The following is a 19,162-nucleotide window of genomic DNA, read 5'->3' on the forward strand; positions in this document are numbered from 1 at the left end:
TGACTGGGTGAGTGACTGACTGGGTGGGTGACTGACTGAGTGGTTGACTGAGTGACTGACTGGGTGGGTGACTGACTGACTGCCATGGTGGGTAACTGACTGTCTGCCTTGACTGCCTGGGTGACTGGTTGACTGACTGCCTGGATGACTGACTGACTGCCTGGGTGGGTGACTGACTGCCTGACTGACTGCCTGGGTGGGTGGGCGGGTGACTGCCTGGGTGGGTGACTGACTGCCTGACTGCCTGGGTGGGTGACTGAGTGGGTGACTAAGTGGGTGGGTGACAGGGTGGGTGACTGACTGGGTGGGTGACTGACTGGATGGATGGATGGGTGGGTGAGTGACTGAGTGTGTGTGTGTGGGTGAGTGACTGGGTGGGTGACTGGGTGGATGGGTGACTTGAGTGACTGGGTTGGTGGGTACCTGAGTGACTGGGTGGGTGACTGAGTGGGTGTTGGGTGGATGACTGAGTATTTGGTTATGACTGAGTGATTGGGTGGGTAAGTGACTGGGTGGGTGACTGGGTGGGTGACACCCTGCTTCCCTGCGCATGTGCGCCGGGACCTCGGCTATGTGCATGCACACAGGGAATCGCCGCCATTTTTTTTTCCTGATTTTTTTTATATATATATAACGGGCACAGCCACGCAGGGGGGCCGGGCCCCCTGACTCATGGGGCCTGGGACGCCAACCATGGCAGACCCCCCTTGTTGGTGGTCCTGACTCTCACCCCCCTCAACTCCACCACCCGCCCAGATGTTTGACCTAATCTCTGGCCGGTCCCCAACTTCCAGCGCTGGACGGAGCCTCCCGTGTGTTTGTGTGTGTGTATATATGCACACACACACATCAAACATTTCTGTAGAATACTGGGGTCGTTAACCGCTTCAGTATTCGTAAGACTACCAATGCTCTCTCAAGGGGAGCCTTGGTAGCCTTATTTGTACTGATGGGGTAAATGATAGATACATCCTACTTGCCCATCCATAAAAGAAAAACGAAGCACAAGAAGAAAAAACCTCCATAGCGTAGTAGGTAATGTTATTTATTAAGAATAGATAAAAGCAGTCTAACTAATCACAAAAGCATGTAGATGTACAGCTCTCCCATGCTGGCGTTCTCCTGGTTGTGACTTCCGCATTGTGTTCCTTGCGTACATACTGTAGCAGCTGATGTTATGGCTCTCAGATCTGCCTATCTGGCTGAGTAGCGATCTGCTTTCTCCAATGCCTTTCCCAACACGTTCCGAGAATAGAGTTCTCTTCATGAAGGGATAGTATTATCATTATATGACTGCTTTTTATGCTGTAAAAATACCATAGCAACCACTAATGTCCTAATTAGCTAAATATTGCAATAAAAAAATATGGCAGAATATGTAATGCTGCATTATCTGTAATCATTGAATGGAAATACAACATTAAAAAGTAGTGTATTCTGTGTTGTACTTATAAGCAATACATTTTACACTTATTTAACATTGTAAAACAATGTGGAGAAATTACGTGTGTGTATATATATATATATATATATATATATATGTAGATAGATAGATAGATAGATAGATAGATAGATAGATAGATAGATAGATAGATAGATAGATAGATAGATAGATAGATGAGTATAGCAATACATGTTGACTAACAATATAATTAAAATTAATCCTTTATTAGACCCAAAATAAATATACAAATCTACCCTATATTTAAACGATGATTGAAATATAGCTTTATAATTATATTAATGCCAATAGAATATGTTTGGAAATGTACTGTTTGAGGACTTGAAACAAATATACAATAAAAAATATAAATAACGTTATTGTATAACACCCTATTAAATGTTCTTTGGATGAAATATGTTTCTTTTATTTTTATTCACAAATTATTTTTTAAAGTGACCACTTATTTAAAAAAAAAAAAAAAAACACCTCTGTTTTTTAAAGGGGCATATACGAAATCTAAAGAATGTGAAAAATATATATAACATTACAGGGGTTATTGTCTGCAATTTATAGATCCAGTATGTTTCCTGCCTACAGAGCTTTTTTTTTTTATATATATATCTATCTCCGCCCCTCAAGTCTATCAAGATATGTTCTATACCTGTGACTGTTACAAATTTTGGATCACAGTTACGATAACAGAAGAAATGGTTAGGAACACTGTGCATTTAAATACTTATAATGCATATCATCGCCTCTTCATAGCTCCCCCGCCCCCAGAAAATGAAAAAATATGCACTGCTAAAAATATAAGCCGAGTTCTCAACAGAGGACTAATCCATGGCCTGATTGCTTGTTGTAATCTAATGCAATCCTGTCCCACCAGGAACCAACCTCATCGTTGATTTTCTTCTTTCTTAATATCCAATCAGATGGTTTAAATTGCCACTTAGTTATGACTTCTGTGGATGTTTTTCTCACAGTACTCCATGGACCCTTAAATGGAATTGATAACGTACCATGGGGAAAAAGTCCCCAAATGTCTTACGTCATAAGTGCGGTAAACACATGGTAGAACAAGCCATCAAATGCGTTGCTTCACCATGGGACCCATTTACATACTGGTATATAAGGGCCCAGTAAATCTGTCTTTTGTGTTGCTGACTTTTTAGACATATACGTGTTTGTATGTGAAGTTATACTTGTGTTCTTTAACAATAGAATACATTTGCAATATGCACTTTTGCAGTTAGATGAACCAAGTTAATTTAAATATCATTTTTATGGGCCACTGATTTTTGATATTTCACAGTGTCATTTTCTGTGAAATACAATGTTAACTTTGAAATACTTGGATACCTCAAACTAACTTAAGAATGGAAAAGTACATTTTCTTTCCATAGTTAAAACCGTTAACTGTTGTTTTTATTAAGAAAGTTACAGTATTGAATTGTTATAGTAAGGAGGGGCACTTTGCAGGTTTAAATACGAACTTCAGGGATTTGGCATTCAATTTGTGCAGTTCCATTATTTGACGTTCAGTTTGAACCAACAAAGACTCATTCTCTGATTTGTTGGGTTTTTTTTGTGTGATTTGCTAAATTAAATCATCTTTTATTTGGGGCTTTTTCAAAAAGTTTGAAGTTTAAACATATTCAACCAAATGGGAGGGGAAAGTTTTTCAACATTTTTTTTTAAATCTCAAAACAATTGAGATTCGGTAAAAGCAAAAGCAAAAAAAAAATTAGGACCAAAACTGAAACATATGTGAAAGTGCCAGTCTTATAGTTATAAGGTTATATCCAATTGAGATACATTGTCTTAAAATTAGATTACAGCTTATGTAAAAAAGGCGTAAATTAATAAATCTTTGAAATTTCACAAAGATCATACTCTATCCATGTATGTGGAAGTTTTTATAGAATCATGTTAAATGACAAACACTGACATCTGTTCATCCTCCTTTGATGGTATTAAAGTTAAACTCCCTCTTTTTAGAGAGAGTAAAATATAGCCGAGCCTACTTTCATTAAGTATTTTATATGCATATATCAAGCAATAAGCTTTCCCCTGCCTCTAGTATTCAGAGTGGTTAACGGTCACAAAAACATTTTTGTATGGTCTTGAGTTCAAAACACACAGTAGTTATGTATACTAAAAGAGAACTGTAAGACTAATTTTTTGCTTGTTAGAAATATATAGTACTGTGTTGTTGTCGCCTCCTCAGCGTCGATGAGGAACTGCATTGTGTTCCATGACCCGGTAGAATTTAGCGGCAGATTCACTACAGTCCATTGTGGATTAACAACCTCAAAAGGGCCTTAACTACCATTGACTTGAATTGGTGTTAACATTTGTTCGGGTGCTTTACCCCATAACGGCCCTTAATCTATAACTCCATTAATGAGGTGCTGTATATTATTGCAACAGTTTGCTCTTTTTTTGTTGGCTTTTGTTATATAGTATATAAAGCTGAATAATTAAAATGAAGTATATAAGCATTGAATTTAAATATCTGTGATGTTTATGTATATATTCTCTAATCATGATGTTCCCATATTATGTTGCATTCAGCATTAACCCACTGTGTTTTTTGTACTTGTTTTAGGAACACGTGGAGAACATTATCCAGTATTTATTTTTTGCATTTTAAGTTTAATAACCTTTGCTTTTGCTGCAGCATACTGTATTGCCAGAAATTCTATTCATAAGGGAATGATGCAAGCATTAATAGCATAGTGAGAACACACACATTACCCTGATTTGTATTAACATCCAAGAGATGATTGTGTGATATGACGTCACTCTTTATATATTCTATTTTTACATTCACTGAATTGTGTTTTCATCCATGTACAGTAAGTGGGTACTTTAATTTCATGTCAGATCGCATACATTTACACACAGCAGTGTTAATTACTAATCCAGCCTACTCAGTAATTCAGTTCTATCTTTAAATATCTAAAATTAAACGAAAAAGGGCGTTACCATTCTAGAGAATGTGAATTTTTAAAAATTATTATTAAAAAGAACATAGAAATAATGAGTGTTTAACTGAACTCATCTTGTTTAAGGCTTTCTAAGTTAACCTTTGTGCAAACAGTTGTTGCAAAGTTGACACTCATTCATGTGTTTATTAAAGCCCACATTGAAAGCAGTAGTACTACAGTGTCTTAAATAACATTGAAATACTTTATTTATCCATATGAATTTGCAGCCCTAAGACAAGGGCATATATTCACCAAGTGGCAGAGATAAGATACATTTATCTGGACTTTGCAAGCCAGGCAAAATGTGTTCAGTTTTCGCAAAGGAAAAAAAAGTATAAAAATCTGCAAACTTCTCACAATATGTTTGCCAAGCAATAAGTCAATCTGCAAAGTCACATGGTTTTTCATATATTGCCATTTTCCCTCAATTCTGGCAACATTTTGGCAAAATGCTGACAAAATTGCCACTTCTGTTGAAATTGTGGCAACATTTTGAGCAATGTGAGCCTCTGCCAAAAATGTAGCGAATAGGTGAAATTTGAAAAAGAACATGAAATCAATAGGCCTTAAAGTGCCTTATATCTTGGCATCTCTCTGTAAATATGGCCCAACGTATTTCCTAGGATTGTGAGAACAAGACATTGAAACTATATAGTCTGGAGCCAAACTGCAGAACCTTCAGCCCAACTTCCAATATAAAGTGCTCAGAAATATTTTGATTGGTAGACTGATAGTGCTGTTTCTTTAGGGCCAAATGTAGCATTGTTTACCCCGTCACATATAAGTAATGGGCCACGATAGTGGCCCTGGTACATTAACATAAGAAATAGATGGTGAGCTCTGCCACCCCAGAGAACAAGAGAAAGAGATGGCTGAGTTATTCAATAAACAGTGACTTCAATGGGACTTCCCATGCAATAGGACCCAGATTGGTACAGGCGCAGTTTAATAGATAATCCTCATAGACTCCTGCTGGAGAATGCAGTCCAGGAGTATAAACTGGGCAACTTGATCCCAAATACACTTGCAGACTTTGATAAATGAGCTCTTTTGTGTTTATTCTTTTAACATTTCTTTCTACATGATAAATTAATTGAGGATTAAGAAAATCATCTCCAGAAATTATGTAACTCATTTCTTTTTACTACCAACAGAATAGAGAGATTATACTGTATATAAGTAATGCCATGAGTTGAAAACAGTTTGTTTTAAGAACATCTTACCCGGGGAACGCTTGATATTCATGTACAGTAGCTAAGAGCAGTTCATTCAGTGGTTTCTCTTACTGTTTACAGCATAAAGTGTTAAAGACCCTTGATTATAACTACTGTAGCTAATCAAGCGGTGGTTTTCTAAACAATTTTCTATCTCTATAGCCATTTTGAAGTCTGTATCCCCTGTTCCTGCAGTTGTGTGATAGATCTATAGTGGTCTACAGTATCCAAGTCTCCCAGCTGCAAAACTGGAGCAAACTATTTGCACCAGATTTATCAAAACGGAAAAAAAAATCCTTCTGCTTTCAATGGATTTGTAATTTCATTTATTTTTCAATCTGGTGTAACTTCCAACTGGGGAATCTCTGATACATGTGATTTCTAACTTTGATTCGGGATACACAAGCTTTTTATTTCCAACGCCAGCCACTATGTACTTGCTGTGCACTCTGTGGGGGTTATTAATTAAACTGTAATAGTGCTGATCGGGGCAGTTTAATGAATAGCCCCCTAGGTTTAAAAGGAAGTACAATTTACAAAAAGGAAAAAAAAATGAATTGTAAAAAGGAAAGCAGTGGGTAATATGTATCAAGTTAAAAGTTGGGCAAGACATGCAAGCAACAGAATTTACCCCGCACAAAAACTTACCAGATCCCGGCAACTACATTGAGTAAAGGTTGCTTTATTATCAAGTACTGCTGCTTTAAAATGTATCTTTGCTGCAGCACTGAAATAAAACATTCAATTTGCAAGAGTAACAGGCAAGGGGAGTGCAATTATACAGTGTATGTCATACTCTCCCAGCTCCAAAACGGGGCAAAAATCGAACATATTTAACAGAGAGAGAAAAAATTGATTTCAATCGGATAATTTCCTTTAAAGTAAGTGAACATTTTGTAAATTTAGTTATCAAGTAAAAATAATATTATTGTCTTTAAAAACCATTTTGAAAAAAATACCTTTTTTTTTTTTCAAGGTTTTCTGCTGACACAAAAGTTACATAAAACAGTTACAGTGCCACACTGAGAAATCTTACTGTATGTCTGACAGCAAAATGCACCAAGATGAATGAGCAATGCTATGCATTGTTTCAGTATGACTTTATTTCTGATACACAATGGCAACGTTTACCACAATAGTGGCTAATTGAGGCTTTTTGTAGTATTAAATACCAAGCCATTCTGTGGCCAAGTTTATTATTCTTTCTGATGCAAATTTAGATGAAGTGCAATTGTCGTCAATCGTGCATTGCCCAGAAAAGCATTGTATGATAAACCAGGCATGCTCAACTCCGGTCCTTAAGTCCACTCCACCCACCCCCAAAAGGTCAGGTTTTTAGGATATCCCAACTTCAGCACAGGTGGCTCAATAAGAAGCTGAGACTGAGCTACCTGTGCTGAAGAAAGGACTGATTGAGCCACCTGTGCTGAAGCAGTGATACTGAAAATCTGACCTGCTGGAGGTCTTGTGGACTGAAGTTGAGCACCCCTGTGTTAAAGTATACTATTGTCCATGATTGTGAATGACTGCTAGAAGTTACCAACCATGGGAGGAAAATCACTCAATCTGACAATTAGCATCCACGTAAGAAATACTACCTGTAATTAGTATTAAATACAGTACTATTTTGCACCATGTGCCTATGGATCTTTATATGCTTACATCATTCCCTATGTACATTTGCTATTTATAAATGCAACCATTGATAATGTTATACATTACACAGTAATAACATTATGCCAGGTCAGAGAATGCGGATTGTGAATGCTACAAGTTTAACTACTCTGGTTTAGATTGGTACTCATACTTGTTCCAAGTTAACGATTCTTGCTAGTGCTTTGAAAAATGAGATGTTATATTTCCCTAAACGTGTGTACGACTAAGGTGCACAAGAGAGATTATAAAATAAGTGACAGTACTTCAAAACTCTGAATTGAATTTATATGTACTGAATGAGTATGAGTACCAGGGTGACAAGTAGTTTGCACTGTAAACATTATGGGTGCATTGACAAAAAAAAGAATGCAATTGCTTGAAAACGGATGTACTGCACTTCTTTATATGATATAAGAAAACCTAATCTTCCTATTTGAATGTACTATGTTTTGCGTCCGTTTAAAGTCTTCCCAGCCACGGGGGTATGTTATGTTCATTCCTTACTGATAGTGATGTGTTTAAGATTACCAGAAACAATAACATTCTATCACAAGTAGACATACTCATATTATTTCTGGAGTTTACATTTGACGTCCGAATTTAAACTGCTGTATAGAATTTACTAGAAATAATAGTTGTGAAAAAAGTAGAATCGTATGGGGGTGGTGATAACTTTTATTAGACCAACATCTTTTGTACAATATAAAGAAGGCCCTTTTGTGGTCTTGCATTAAAAACAAATTGGTTTAATTAACTAAAAAGTATTACAATACATCGTTCAGGAATAATTTTTTATAAGTATCACTGTGTGTGTATGTATATATATATTTATATATACACACACTGAGCAACTCTCCTACATAATCATTTAGTTATCACTGTAAACACAGTTTTACAAGCTCTTAACAGGGGTTTTATTTACAGAAGCTTAATATGACAAGCTCCTCTGAAGGGAGTACTGTGGATATCAGACCTCCCGGAATAGTGGTAGAAGGAGAAGGTGAACCAATAGATATAGAGCCTGAGGAATCCATGGAACCAGATGCCTGTTTTACAGACGGTGAGTGGGATAAAACTGCTAATTAAAGCCTGTATGCATCGCGTTTACTTGGCTGTAAGCCTATATAATAAGCTTATGTAATTATATGAACTTTAAGACTGGGGATTGAATCATTTTATATGTATATATAAAAATGAAAAACATTAAGGTGGAATTTGTTATTAATATCTATTCATATGTATCATGTTTAAGTAGTAGTTAAAATTCCATTGGGCCTTGAAATGTCATAATTCCATTGGGACTTAGCTACCATTTCTTATAGTCACTCACAGGGTTTTATATATAAGCAATATTTGTATATATTTAACAACAGGGGACAAAACAGAAGCGCAGCTCTCACAAAACATGTGAAAGCAAAATAACAAAAGATACTGTGCAACACAGTATATAAAAATATGAGTAGAAGAACCAGTTGTCACATGTTCCAAAATCGTTTCAGCGTTAAAGATCAGCAATGGGTATCCAGATGTTAGTATAAGCAAGAATCAGGTAATGGCTCCAGGATATATTATGAGTGACAGAGATAAAAAGCCAGCATAGCGTAATTCTGTTAAAACATTTTATAAACGGATGAAATAAAACAATGCACTCACACACTGAACATTGAATAAAAGTGTTTTGAGGTCACTGGCTCCCGCAGTATGTGTCCAAACGCTCCTCCTTCTTGACCTCTGCCACGTGGGATGGGTTCATTTTCCATAGGCAGGGACACAACCTCCTAGCTTGACAGAAACTCCAATGGCTCCGCAACAGCCCCTACGCGTTTCCCTGGTCAGTTCAGTTTCAAGGATACCAGCAAAAGCAGGAAACTTGAAACAGTGAATGCAATAGACCACAGAGCAACATATAACAACATGAACAGAAGAAGAAACAATGTGTAAATAGTGATAAACAGTGAAATAAAAAATTGAGACAAGAAATGAAAGGAGCAATCCAAGCGCTGATATTTAAAAAAAAAAAATTTTTACACAAGATTGAAGCAGAGGGTCTCCGAAGCGGAACCCCATTCATTTCAGCTCCGGGGCCCCCTTTTTCAGGAGTTTCTTACCTCCGTAGGGGTTGCCGGTAGCTGCTGCGGCTGAGCTAGCTGGAGTTTAAAGTTTTAATCTCCTGCGTCATACGGGCCACTAGGAAGCCAAACCTGTTGACATGACGGCCTCCTATTGGCCCGCCGCAGAGTGAGGGAACTTTGAAAAGCGGCCATTACTTGATCCCCGCAATGCCAGCTAGGTGAGCCAGAGCAGCTACCGGCACCCCCTGCGGAGTTATGTATCTCTGGAAGCAAGGGGTCCCTGAAGCTGAAATGAATGGGGTTCAGTTTAGGAGAACCCCTTGGTTTAAACCTGTGTAAAAAAAAAGCACTTGGATTGTTGCTTTAAAACAAAGAATTAGTCAACACACAGCAGGCAGATTGGAAGCTTCATATACTGTAGTACAGGGGCAACTATGTAACTATGTAACATTATCATTTTGAATTCATTACGACAACATAAATACTATATTAGCAGATGCAAAAAGTTATTACTGAAAAAGACTTAATAGTAAGGACACTAAAAAATACACCATAAACCTGTTAGCTACTGTAGGCATGCAGCAATCAATCGCAGGCTCGCCAGCAAACCAACATGTAATACTTATGTAACAGCACTTGTCATAAATCAGTGATCGCCTGTAGCAGTGCAGAGATAAAACGGGCATATGTGAAACTGTCCCACTAGATTCATACACTATAGCTTGATACAATTGGTAATTTACATAATACGTGTAAGGCCCATCTTCATTCAGAACAACAACCTCCAGCACTCAAAGAATAATACATTCAAAATAATTTAAAAGTGCATAAAGAGTGGGGGGAGGGGGAGAAATGTCAGTATTATCTAATAGCAAACGTCCTTTCTCTATATCAATCCTTATCGAATACACACAACTGTTGTTGCTTTACCACACATTTTTTGCATACTGTATGTACATATAAGTATATTACGTAAACGTGCAGTGTTTTATGAAAGCAGAGCCATAGTGTTTTTCAAGATGTAATATTGTATTGGTTTCAATGTATTACTATTGTTTTGCTCCTTTTCTTTATACCTATTTGCAAATAAAATGTGCTTTGTTAGTCAGAAAGTCTGTCGTTCTGATGAAAACCTATAATTTTTGTCAGAATGAAAGACATCCAGTAACATCACATAGGTACATTTTCCCCAGGTATTGTAAAATGCTCGTACATTCATATTGTTGTTGGGTTTTGTTTTTAAATACAATCATATTCTGCAGGCTGTGTAAAGATGTTTCCATGTTGCTATGTCAACATTGAAGAAGATAAAGGGAAATTATGGTGGATGTTCAGAAAAACCTGTTTTACAATTGTTGAACACAACTGGTTTGAAACTTTCATAATCTTTATGATTCTTCTTAGCAGTGGAGCTCTGGTAAGTAAATATTCAACATATTCTACATAATATAATAATAGCATGTACTTGTATAGTGCTGCTAGTTTTTACATAGCGATTTACAGACATTTTGCAGGAACAGGTCCCTGCCCCTGGCACAGGGAGATAAAGTGACTTACCCAAGGTCACAAGGAGTTGACACTGGGAATTGAACCAGGTTCCCCTACTTCAAACTCAGTGCCAGTCAGTGTCTTTACTCACTGAGCCACTCCTCCACATAAAGTGGGAAAGTGATCAATGTAAGTTGTGCATTCAAAAATCTCTCTTGCATGTTTTATGGTTACAATTTAATGATAATATTTGATCGGTTCATTGAGAGACAGAGTATAGACTGGCACTCCAGCTTCCAGACCGCAAACTTGCCCTGGTGCTTATGTATATTCATTAATGGAGAAATTACAGGCACTCGCTTGTCATAAAGTTTATGTAGTTTTATTTCATATTGCCAATGTTTCGGACCTTTGTCAAGACCTGTGAGTGCCTGTAATGTCTTCTCTCTCTCTCTCTCATACTGGTATATAATGAGAGTTTACCTCATCAATACATCTAAATTAGCAGTTCCAACTCGGGACCAGGGGCAGTGTGCTCTGTTAGCCAATTTAACCTAACATAATCTAAATTAACGGTAGGTTAATCACAACACCTACCACTAAAGCCAATAACGTAACATTAACCCAGTGCTACTCCTTAAATAAAGTATAGCTATTTTGTGTCTGAAAATTAGTGCTAATGATTAGGAATAGGACATTGGCTACAATCTGGCCAAATTTGTAGGAATCCGCACTCATATTTGAAACTTTCAATTTAGTAGTCTCCAGTTTTCTCACAGACATGCCTGTGCTGAAAAAGGAGCACACCTGAGGTACCCTGGGAGATATGCTAATGTATATGCAAAGAATATGCAAAGTATATTGAAATGATTCACATCCCACACTTCCTGAAAGGATTTCCTTACCAACAATATAGTGTTGATAAGCCTACGGCACCTAATGACTGAAATGGTGTACTTGTGTCAGACTTGTGTGTAGAACCCACAACCACTGATTTTCAAGACATCAGTTCGAATAATGTTAGCTATAGTATCTGATGGCTAACATTGCAATACTGTCTACTAGCATACCTCTAAAAAAATATCTCCAATTTTACTAGCGTCCCAAGTGTTATATATACTGTATCCCCGCAAACCCACCTTGAAACAACTCATGGAGAGACACCTATACTCATACAGGAACACACCTGAGATACCTGGTAGATATACTAATAGGATTCATTACAATATACTTTGCATTTGCTATTAGCATATCTCCCAGGTTTCTGAGGTGTGCTCCTTTTTGATCACAGGTGCCTCTCCACGTGTTGTTTAAAGGGTGGTTTTGGAGATATATAGCACTTGGACCTCTAGCAAAATAGGGCTTCTCTCTTTACATGAGGTAGTGGGAAATTAACCTAATGTTAACCCTATGCTAATGAGTTGTCCTTTTTTGTGTGCATATATTTAGTTAAGTGGATACCCGTTAAACTTATGGAAAATAACATCTGTTACCTAACAACCTGATGTTATTTGCCCTGATTTAACAGAGCCTAGTGCATCTGGCCCTCTATGACTTATCATTTAAGACTTGGAAGAGTTGAGTATTCTATTGTTATTGTCTTCCTTTGTCAAACACATTTTAGTTAATGCAATGGAGATATTAAGGTAGCGTTAGTCTTTTGTGCGCTGTTGGCATTCTCAGTTTATGTTAAGTTTTTGCACCCATTCTCACTTAATATACCTTACACATTACTAGCAGGGCCGGCCCAGGACTAGAGATTCCACTGCCCTCCCCCCCTCTTTGCCTTACACACCTCCTTATATCCTCTCCATCCATCTTTCCCTCCCCAAAGTTTACTCACTCCCCACTCCTGTATCACTCAATGCACAGACTCCTCTGGCTCAATCCCAATTCCCCACTCCTCACACTCTCCCCTTCCTTCCCTCCTCACACTAATACCTACCCAATCCTCCTTCACAAACCCCCCCCCCACAATAGCCACACAATCTCTCCATCCCTATAATAGCCACACATTTCCCTCCCCCCACATATACAATAACCACTTAATTCCCTCCCACACAATAGCCAAATAATACCCTCCTCAAACCCCAACCCCTCCCCCTGCTACCACCGGGTTCAGGACAGTTTTCCCAGCTCTCCCCCATCGGCAGCCCTGATCAGTAGAGTAATATGTAATGTTATTATCCCCATTAATGCGGAAGAACCCGATAAATCACGCTGTAAATATTGCATGTGTTAAGGAGATGACGCATCGCTTACAGTGGCGCTTACGGTAAAACTTGTGGTAGCAGCAATAACGTCTGCTACATCTGTATGTGACAAAAGGAATGGTCATTACCGTCTCAAGATATCATTACTTTCAAATTATAGGCTTTTGAGGATATCTACATTGAACAACGAAAAACAATTAAGACGATGCTGGAATATGCTGATAAAGTCTTTACTTATATCTTTATTCTGGAAATGCTTCTGAAATGGGTGGCATATGGATTTGTAAAGTATTTCACCAATGCTTGGTGCTGGCTCGACTTCCTGATTGTTGATGTAGGTATTTTGTATTATTTTCTGTGTCCTGTTACTGTAAATAGCATACCTCTTATTAGCCATGTCAGCAAAGTTTTGCTGGCAGTAGCATAATAGCAGTAGCATAATATGACCCAAAGCCTTGTCATTGTTTTCTATCTTCAGTGGTAAGAGAACTAGACATTTAAAGGGCTGAGAAAAGTAAATGAGTGAAACGTCACACTGTCTTTTTCCAAGCAAATACGTTCTTACACGACGTACATCTTCCAGGAAACAGATGGTTGCTCTATGAAGCACATAACCCAATATTGGTTGCATAAATATAGCTGAGATCTCATTATTGCTTTATTTTAAGCTTTATGCTTTTTTATTATTATTTTTTAAAATAGAGGCTGTGTTGAAATATATATTTCATAGTATTTCAAATGTACCCAACTGCCACACTCACCGCCTCACCTCTCCCCACACCCCTGCCCCCCCCCCCCTCACAGCAAAGCCAAGCCTCCCCGGCACTGCCAGCACCACTACCCACGGCCAATGGCGCCTGCTCCTCGGCACCGCCGACGCATCGCCTCAAACACCCCCCCCTCACACCAAAAGCAAGCCTCCTCCACCTCACCTCTCGACACGCCCGATGCACTGAGGCCGCCTCTCATACGTCACCGCCTTCCGCCTGCCCACTCGGCTCTTCTCCTCGCCGCCCCCCCAGTTCACGCTCCCCGTCCCCGAGAGCGCTCCTCCAGCTCTCTCCGCCTCTCCCTGCAGCCAGAGGGGAGGGAGATGCGTTGCCGGGGGTGAGATGCGTGCGCCTCCGCCGCGAGCCCGCTCCCTGGCGCTCTCCCACTTCTCCGGCGCTCTCCCACTTTCCCGGTCCTCTCCCACGTCCCTCCACCCCCCCCCCCCTTCCCAGAGCACGCTCTCTCCGGCTCAACCACCCACACGCCGCTACCTCGGCTCACCATCCCTGAGAGCGGACACCGCCGAGGAGCCCGAAGTGGAGGAGGAGGGAGGCCGGTACCCGGAGGAAGAGGAGGAGGGCGGCCTGGGAGGCGGCAGGGAGGTGGGGCCGCGCACTGGCTCCTCTGTGCCACCGGGAGCCGGCGGAGCCCTGGAGGGGGGAGAGCGGCAGGGTGCCAGGTGAGGAAACGCAGGGGGAGGGATCCCTGCATTTCACGCAAACCCCCCCCAGCCCTGCCTTTTGCCCCCCCTCCCCCCCGGCCCTGCATTTTGCCCCCGCCCTCCCCCCCCGGCCCTGCATTTTGCCCCCCTCCCCCCCGGCCCTGCATTTTGCCCCCCCAGCCCTGCCTTTTGCCCCCCCCCAGCCCTGCCTTTTGCCCCCCCCAGCCCTGCCTTTCGCCCCCCCCCCGGCCTGCCTTTCGCCCCCACCCTCAGCCTGCCGTTCGCCCCCCCCACCCGGCCTGCCGTTCGCCCGGCCCGGCCTTTCACCCTCCCCCGTCCCTGCCGTTCACCCCGCCCCCCCTCCCTGACTTTCACCCCGCCCCCCCTCCCTGACTTTCACCCTGCCCCCCTCCCTGACTTTCACCCCCCACCCTCCCTGACTTTCACCCCCCATCCCCGACTTTCACCCCCCCTCCCCGAATTTCACCCCCCCTCCCCGACTTTCACCCCCCCTCCCCGACTTTCACCCCCCCCTCCCCGACTTTCACCCCCCCTCCCTGACTTTCACCCCCCCCCCAACTTTCACCCCCCCCCGACTTTCACCCCCCCCCCTCCCCGACTTTCACCCCCCCTGCCTTTCACCCCCCCCCCTCTCCCCGCCTTTCACCGCCCCCCCTCCCCGCCTTTCTTTCTTTGATTAAAAAAGAATTGTATTGGGACAACCAAAATATCCAACGTTTCGGTTCTCTGTGAGACCTTCCTCAGGGTGGTGATGTATATATAAATATATATATATATATATATACATACACAGAATATAATTAACAGCTAAAATACTTGGAATGTACAGGTTGAATTACCTTGCAAGCATGAGGGAATGAGAATTTTGCTCATATACTTTATAAAGTTTTCATTATTATTAATGATACATTCTGAAAACATTTTCAAAATCACTATTTATTTACGTTTCTTCTCTTCAGTTAGAAAACCACTTTATTTTCTTACCTATTTGATCATGCGTATAAATGTTTTTATTGAAACATGGATAATGATGGCAAATAAGCTCCGCTAACCCACCCAGTCTGCCTAAACTTCCAATTGCTACAAAATCAGACTCTTCCAGAATCTATGGTCTGTTCAGTATAATGTGAGCGGTGGAAACATAAAGTTAATGCATTGTTAACAGCACATTATTCTGCTTCAGACTATATTGAGTAGCTGCATATAACCTCTTTCTGATATTGTATATCCCTGCAAGATTCACAATTTCTTCCCCAAGCACTTTCTAATTCAAATACCTTCCAAAGTTATCAGCCAGAAACTCACATTGACTTTTATCTCTACCACTTGTTCTCAAGGGGTTTTTCTTCAGAGTAAATGTTATGTACAGTACATAAATCAGAGGTGTACAAATGGCCAACACCTTGTTGTTTTAACTTCCTTATGTGCCAGACTTCCAACTCAAAGCAGTTTAACTAATGTAACCCTCCCTGCCCGGCTTCAAGGGAGATCTCTGTTACAGGTGAAATGCATTTTATTGACCAACATCAGCATTTTATTATTGCTTGTTATTCATTCACACCACAACTGTCTCTTACAGATGAAATGAAGAATGTAATTTGTGTCCACATACTTCTCTGTGATGTATACCTACCCAAGTGCCTGGTGTTACAGCTACAGCAAACATTATGAAAATTATATCAAGAGCATGATTTGGTTCATTTGACTATTACAGCTTTTATATTAAATAATCCCCCTGGATCAGTCAATATGGAGCAGTCAATATGTTAAGTTAAGCTGCTTTCTCCCAATAGTTACTGTAACTATACAACACTATTGAAGCTTTCTTTTTCCTTAAACAGCTCTATCAGGTGCAAGATTGACCAGTTCATTTGTTGTTCTATGGCAGAGGGGGGGCTCAACTCCAGTCCTCAAGGGCCACCAACAGGCCACGTTTTCAGATAGCAGGGATATCCTGAAAACCTGACCTCTTGTTGGCCCTTGAGGACTTGAGTTGGCCAAGCCTGTTCTATGGTGATACTCTTCATCACCATTACATTTACTAGTTTATGACTATATTTAAGGTGAATGTCATCATCACAAACTCATTATTTGTGTTAATAAACCAACAATCACAAATTGTTAATACTGCTTAATAAATGATAAATAAATAAACAGTTCTGCAAAATCAGCACCTGGTTTCACAAGGTAAACATTTGCCTAGGAGGCTCATAAACCTTCCTGTGTTAAGGTGGGTCTTAAAGGTGGATAGAGAGGGTGCTAGTCGGGTATTGAGGGGAAGGGCATTCCAGAGATGTGGGACAATCAGTGAGAAAGGTTTATGGTGGGAAAGGGCTTTAAATACAAAGGGGGTAGAGAGAAGGCATCCTTGAGCAGAACGCAAGAGTCGGGATGGTGCATAGCGAGAAATTAGGGCTGAGATGTAAGGAGGGGCAGAAGAGTGTAAAGCTTTAAAAGTGAGGAGGAGAATTAAGTGCGAGATGCGGGATTTGATAGAAAGCCAGGAGAGTGATTTCAGCAGAGGAGACGTTAAGACAGATTTAGGAAAGAGTAGAGTGATTCTGGCAGCAGCGTGTAGGATAGATTGTAGGGGAGACAGGTGAGAGGCAGGAAGGCTGGACAGCAGGAGGTTACAGTAATAAAGACGGGAGACACATTCATTTGTGCACGATGGAGTCTTTTGAGTACAAATAAGTTTTAGAAATAACATATTCTTCACCAGAGGAAGGAAAAATGAAACTATCCATATTTCTCAATTGTTACTTAAACATGCTATTATACCCCTTTTGGCTGTGGACCTTGGCTATGATCAACTAGCCACTATTAAGTCTATTGAGAGCACTGAGACCTCTGCGAGCATTATCAAGATTTGAAGGCATAAGGGTAAGTCCAAGATGTAGGTTGGCACAGGTTCACTTGTATTCACTTGTACTCATTATTGCAGGATTATTTTTATTGTCTGACTTAATTTTGCTTCTAATTCAACTGGATCATCATAAAAATATGGGAGCGGGTAAGACATTTGAAGTACATGCACTCTTGTGTCAACTGGTCTCTATTACCAAATAGATTTTAATACACTGCTTTCTAGTGTTAACATGGTTTAATTTTGCAGTTGGATGGCTGTGACAAAAAGAAGCAGCATTGGTATTCATTCCTGAAAACCCAAGGGTCTCTCAAATGCATAAATATTGGATTATGGAAGACCAATTAAAATTGTTGCTTTTGTGTTTTTTGTAGGTTTCTCTTATTAGCTTAATAGCTAATGCATTGGGATATTCAGAACTAGGAGCTATTAAGTCCCTTAGGACACTAAGAGCATTGAGACCTCTAAGAGCCCTCTCACGGTTTGAAGGGATGAGGGTAAGATTAATTAAGAGTCTGAAATAATGCATGCCTAGAAATATGCATGTGATGTTTCATAAGGAATGATAAATCAAGACTGTTTTACTTATCATCTCAGCTATAGAACAAAATTGCCAAACACTTTGTCTTAAATCTGTATATTAAGAACAAGTTATCTTTCATTAAAAAGCACTGATGAATTTACAGTAATTAAAAATGAAAGACCAAGATCAAATAAACAAAAACGGTTATGTCAAAACATGGAACTTTACATTATTTTGGTTCCAGTCCCAAAATCAGCAAGTCATAGCTGTTCATAGCAATTCAACTAATGTAGGTACATGAAATAAATGGGTTAAAGTACAATTTCTGATCACTCTTCACTTTTGAATGAAGTTACCAAGGATGTGAGACTTGATTTGCGAAGTTACATTTATATCACTTGTGTCATTATGTACACAGTAGGGGGTTCCCGTGAAAACAAAATGCTGCATTGTATTAATGCCAATGCTTAAATTCCCACCTCAACTTCAAGAAATGAGAAATCTTTATGTTGTAGTCTGACAGAGAAGAAAAGGAAACGTGGGATTAAATGCAATAAAGAAGACCTAGACTTGCACCTTTAGATCTTGTAAAGAAATCCCAGTAAGCATGTGGTCAGGAATATAGCACGCTGTCTTTGTAAACCATGTCAAACATAATCTGTAACAATTTAGGGGTGCTCAACTCCAGTCGTCAAGACCCCACCCCCCACCCCCCAACAGGTCAGGTTTTAAGGTTATCCCGATCTTTGACTGAGCCACTGATTGAGCCACCTGTGCTGAAGCTGGTATATTCTTAAAACCTGACCTGTTGGATGGTCTTGCGAACTGGAGTTGAGCACCCCTGACTTAACTAAATTAATGTTACATACAAATATTCACATAAAATTATTTGCTGCTGTACAGAAGTTAGTTTTGTATACTTCAGTGTTTTGACATTAAGGTCAAAGCTTATAAGTTTTTTTCAATCAGCTCTAAAAAATTTCACATGCATGGATATATTGGATTTATTCTGTATCCCTTTATCAAACTAGCACTTTGTATTTGGCTTCTGATGTGTGTACTGCAATCCCATCAGGACTCTCAGGACCGCCTCCAGTCTAAGTTTTTTCAAAACTAAAGAAGTCTCACATTTTAATCTGGTCTGTAACTGTTCCATATGCCTATGACATATATTATATTTAAATGTTCATGCAATGTCTTTATATATAATCTATAACCCTGTCCACTTAATATAACCATGTAC

General features: G+C 39.9%; 1 protein-coding gene across 6 annotated transcripts in view; it reads left to right on the forward strand.

Annotated features, from left to right (window-relative positions):
- LOC142499600 (sodium channel protein type 2 subunit alpha) overlaps window positions 1-19,162 on the forward strand; it is a 173,870-nt gene that overhangs the window by 134,639 nt on the left and 20,069 nt on the right. For all 6 annotated transcript variants that reach the window (XM_075609173.1, XM_075609174.1, XM_075609171.1 and 3 more), the window contains 4 exons: window positions 8,229-8,364; window positions 10,639-10,793; window positions 13,238-13,411; window positions 17,771-17,893. In XM_075609173.1, coding sequence (XP_075465288.1) covers window positions 8,229-8,364; window positions 10,639-10,793; window positions 13,238-13,411; window positions 17,771-17,893 — 588 coding nt within the window. The remainder of the gene's footprint in view (window positions 1-8,228; window positions 8,365-10,638; window positions 10,794-13,237; window positions 13,412-17,770; window positions 17,894-19,162) is intronic.

Source organism: Ascaphus truei, chromosome 7, assembly GCF_040206685.1.
Source record: "Ascaphus truei isolate aAscTru1 chromosome 7, aAscTru1.hap1, whole genome shotgun sequence".
In the NCBI taxonomy this organism is placed as follows: Eukaryota; Metazoa; Chordata; class Amphibia; order Anura; family Ascaphidae; genus Ascaphus; species Ascaphus truei.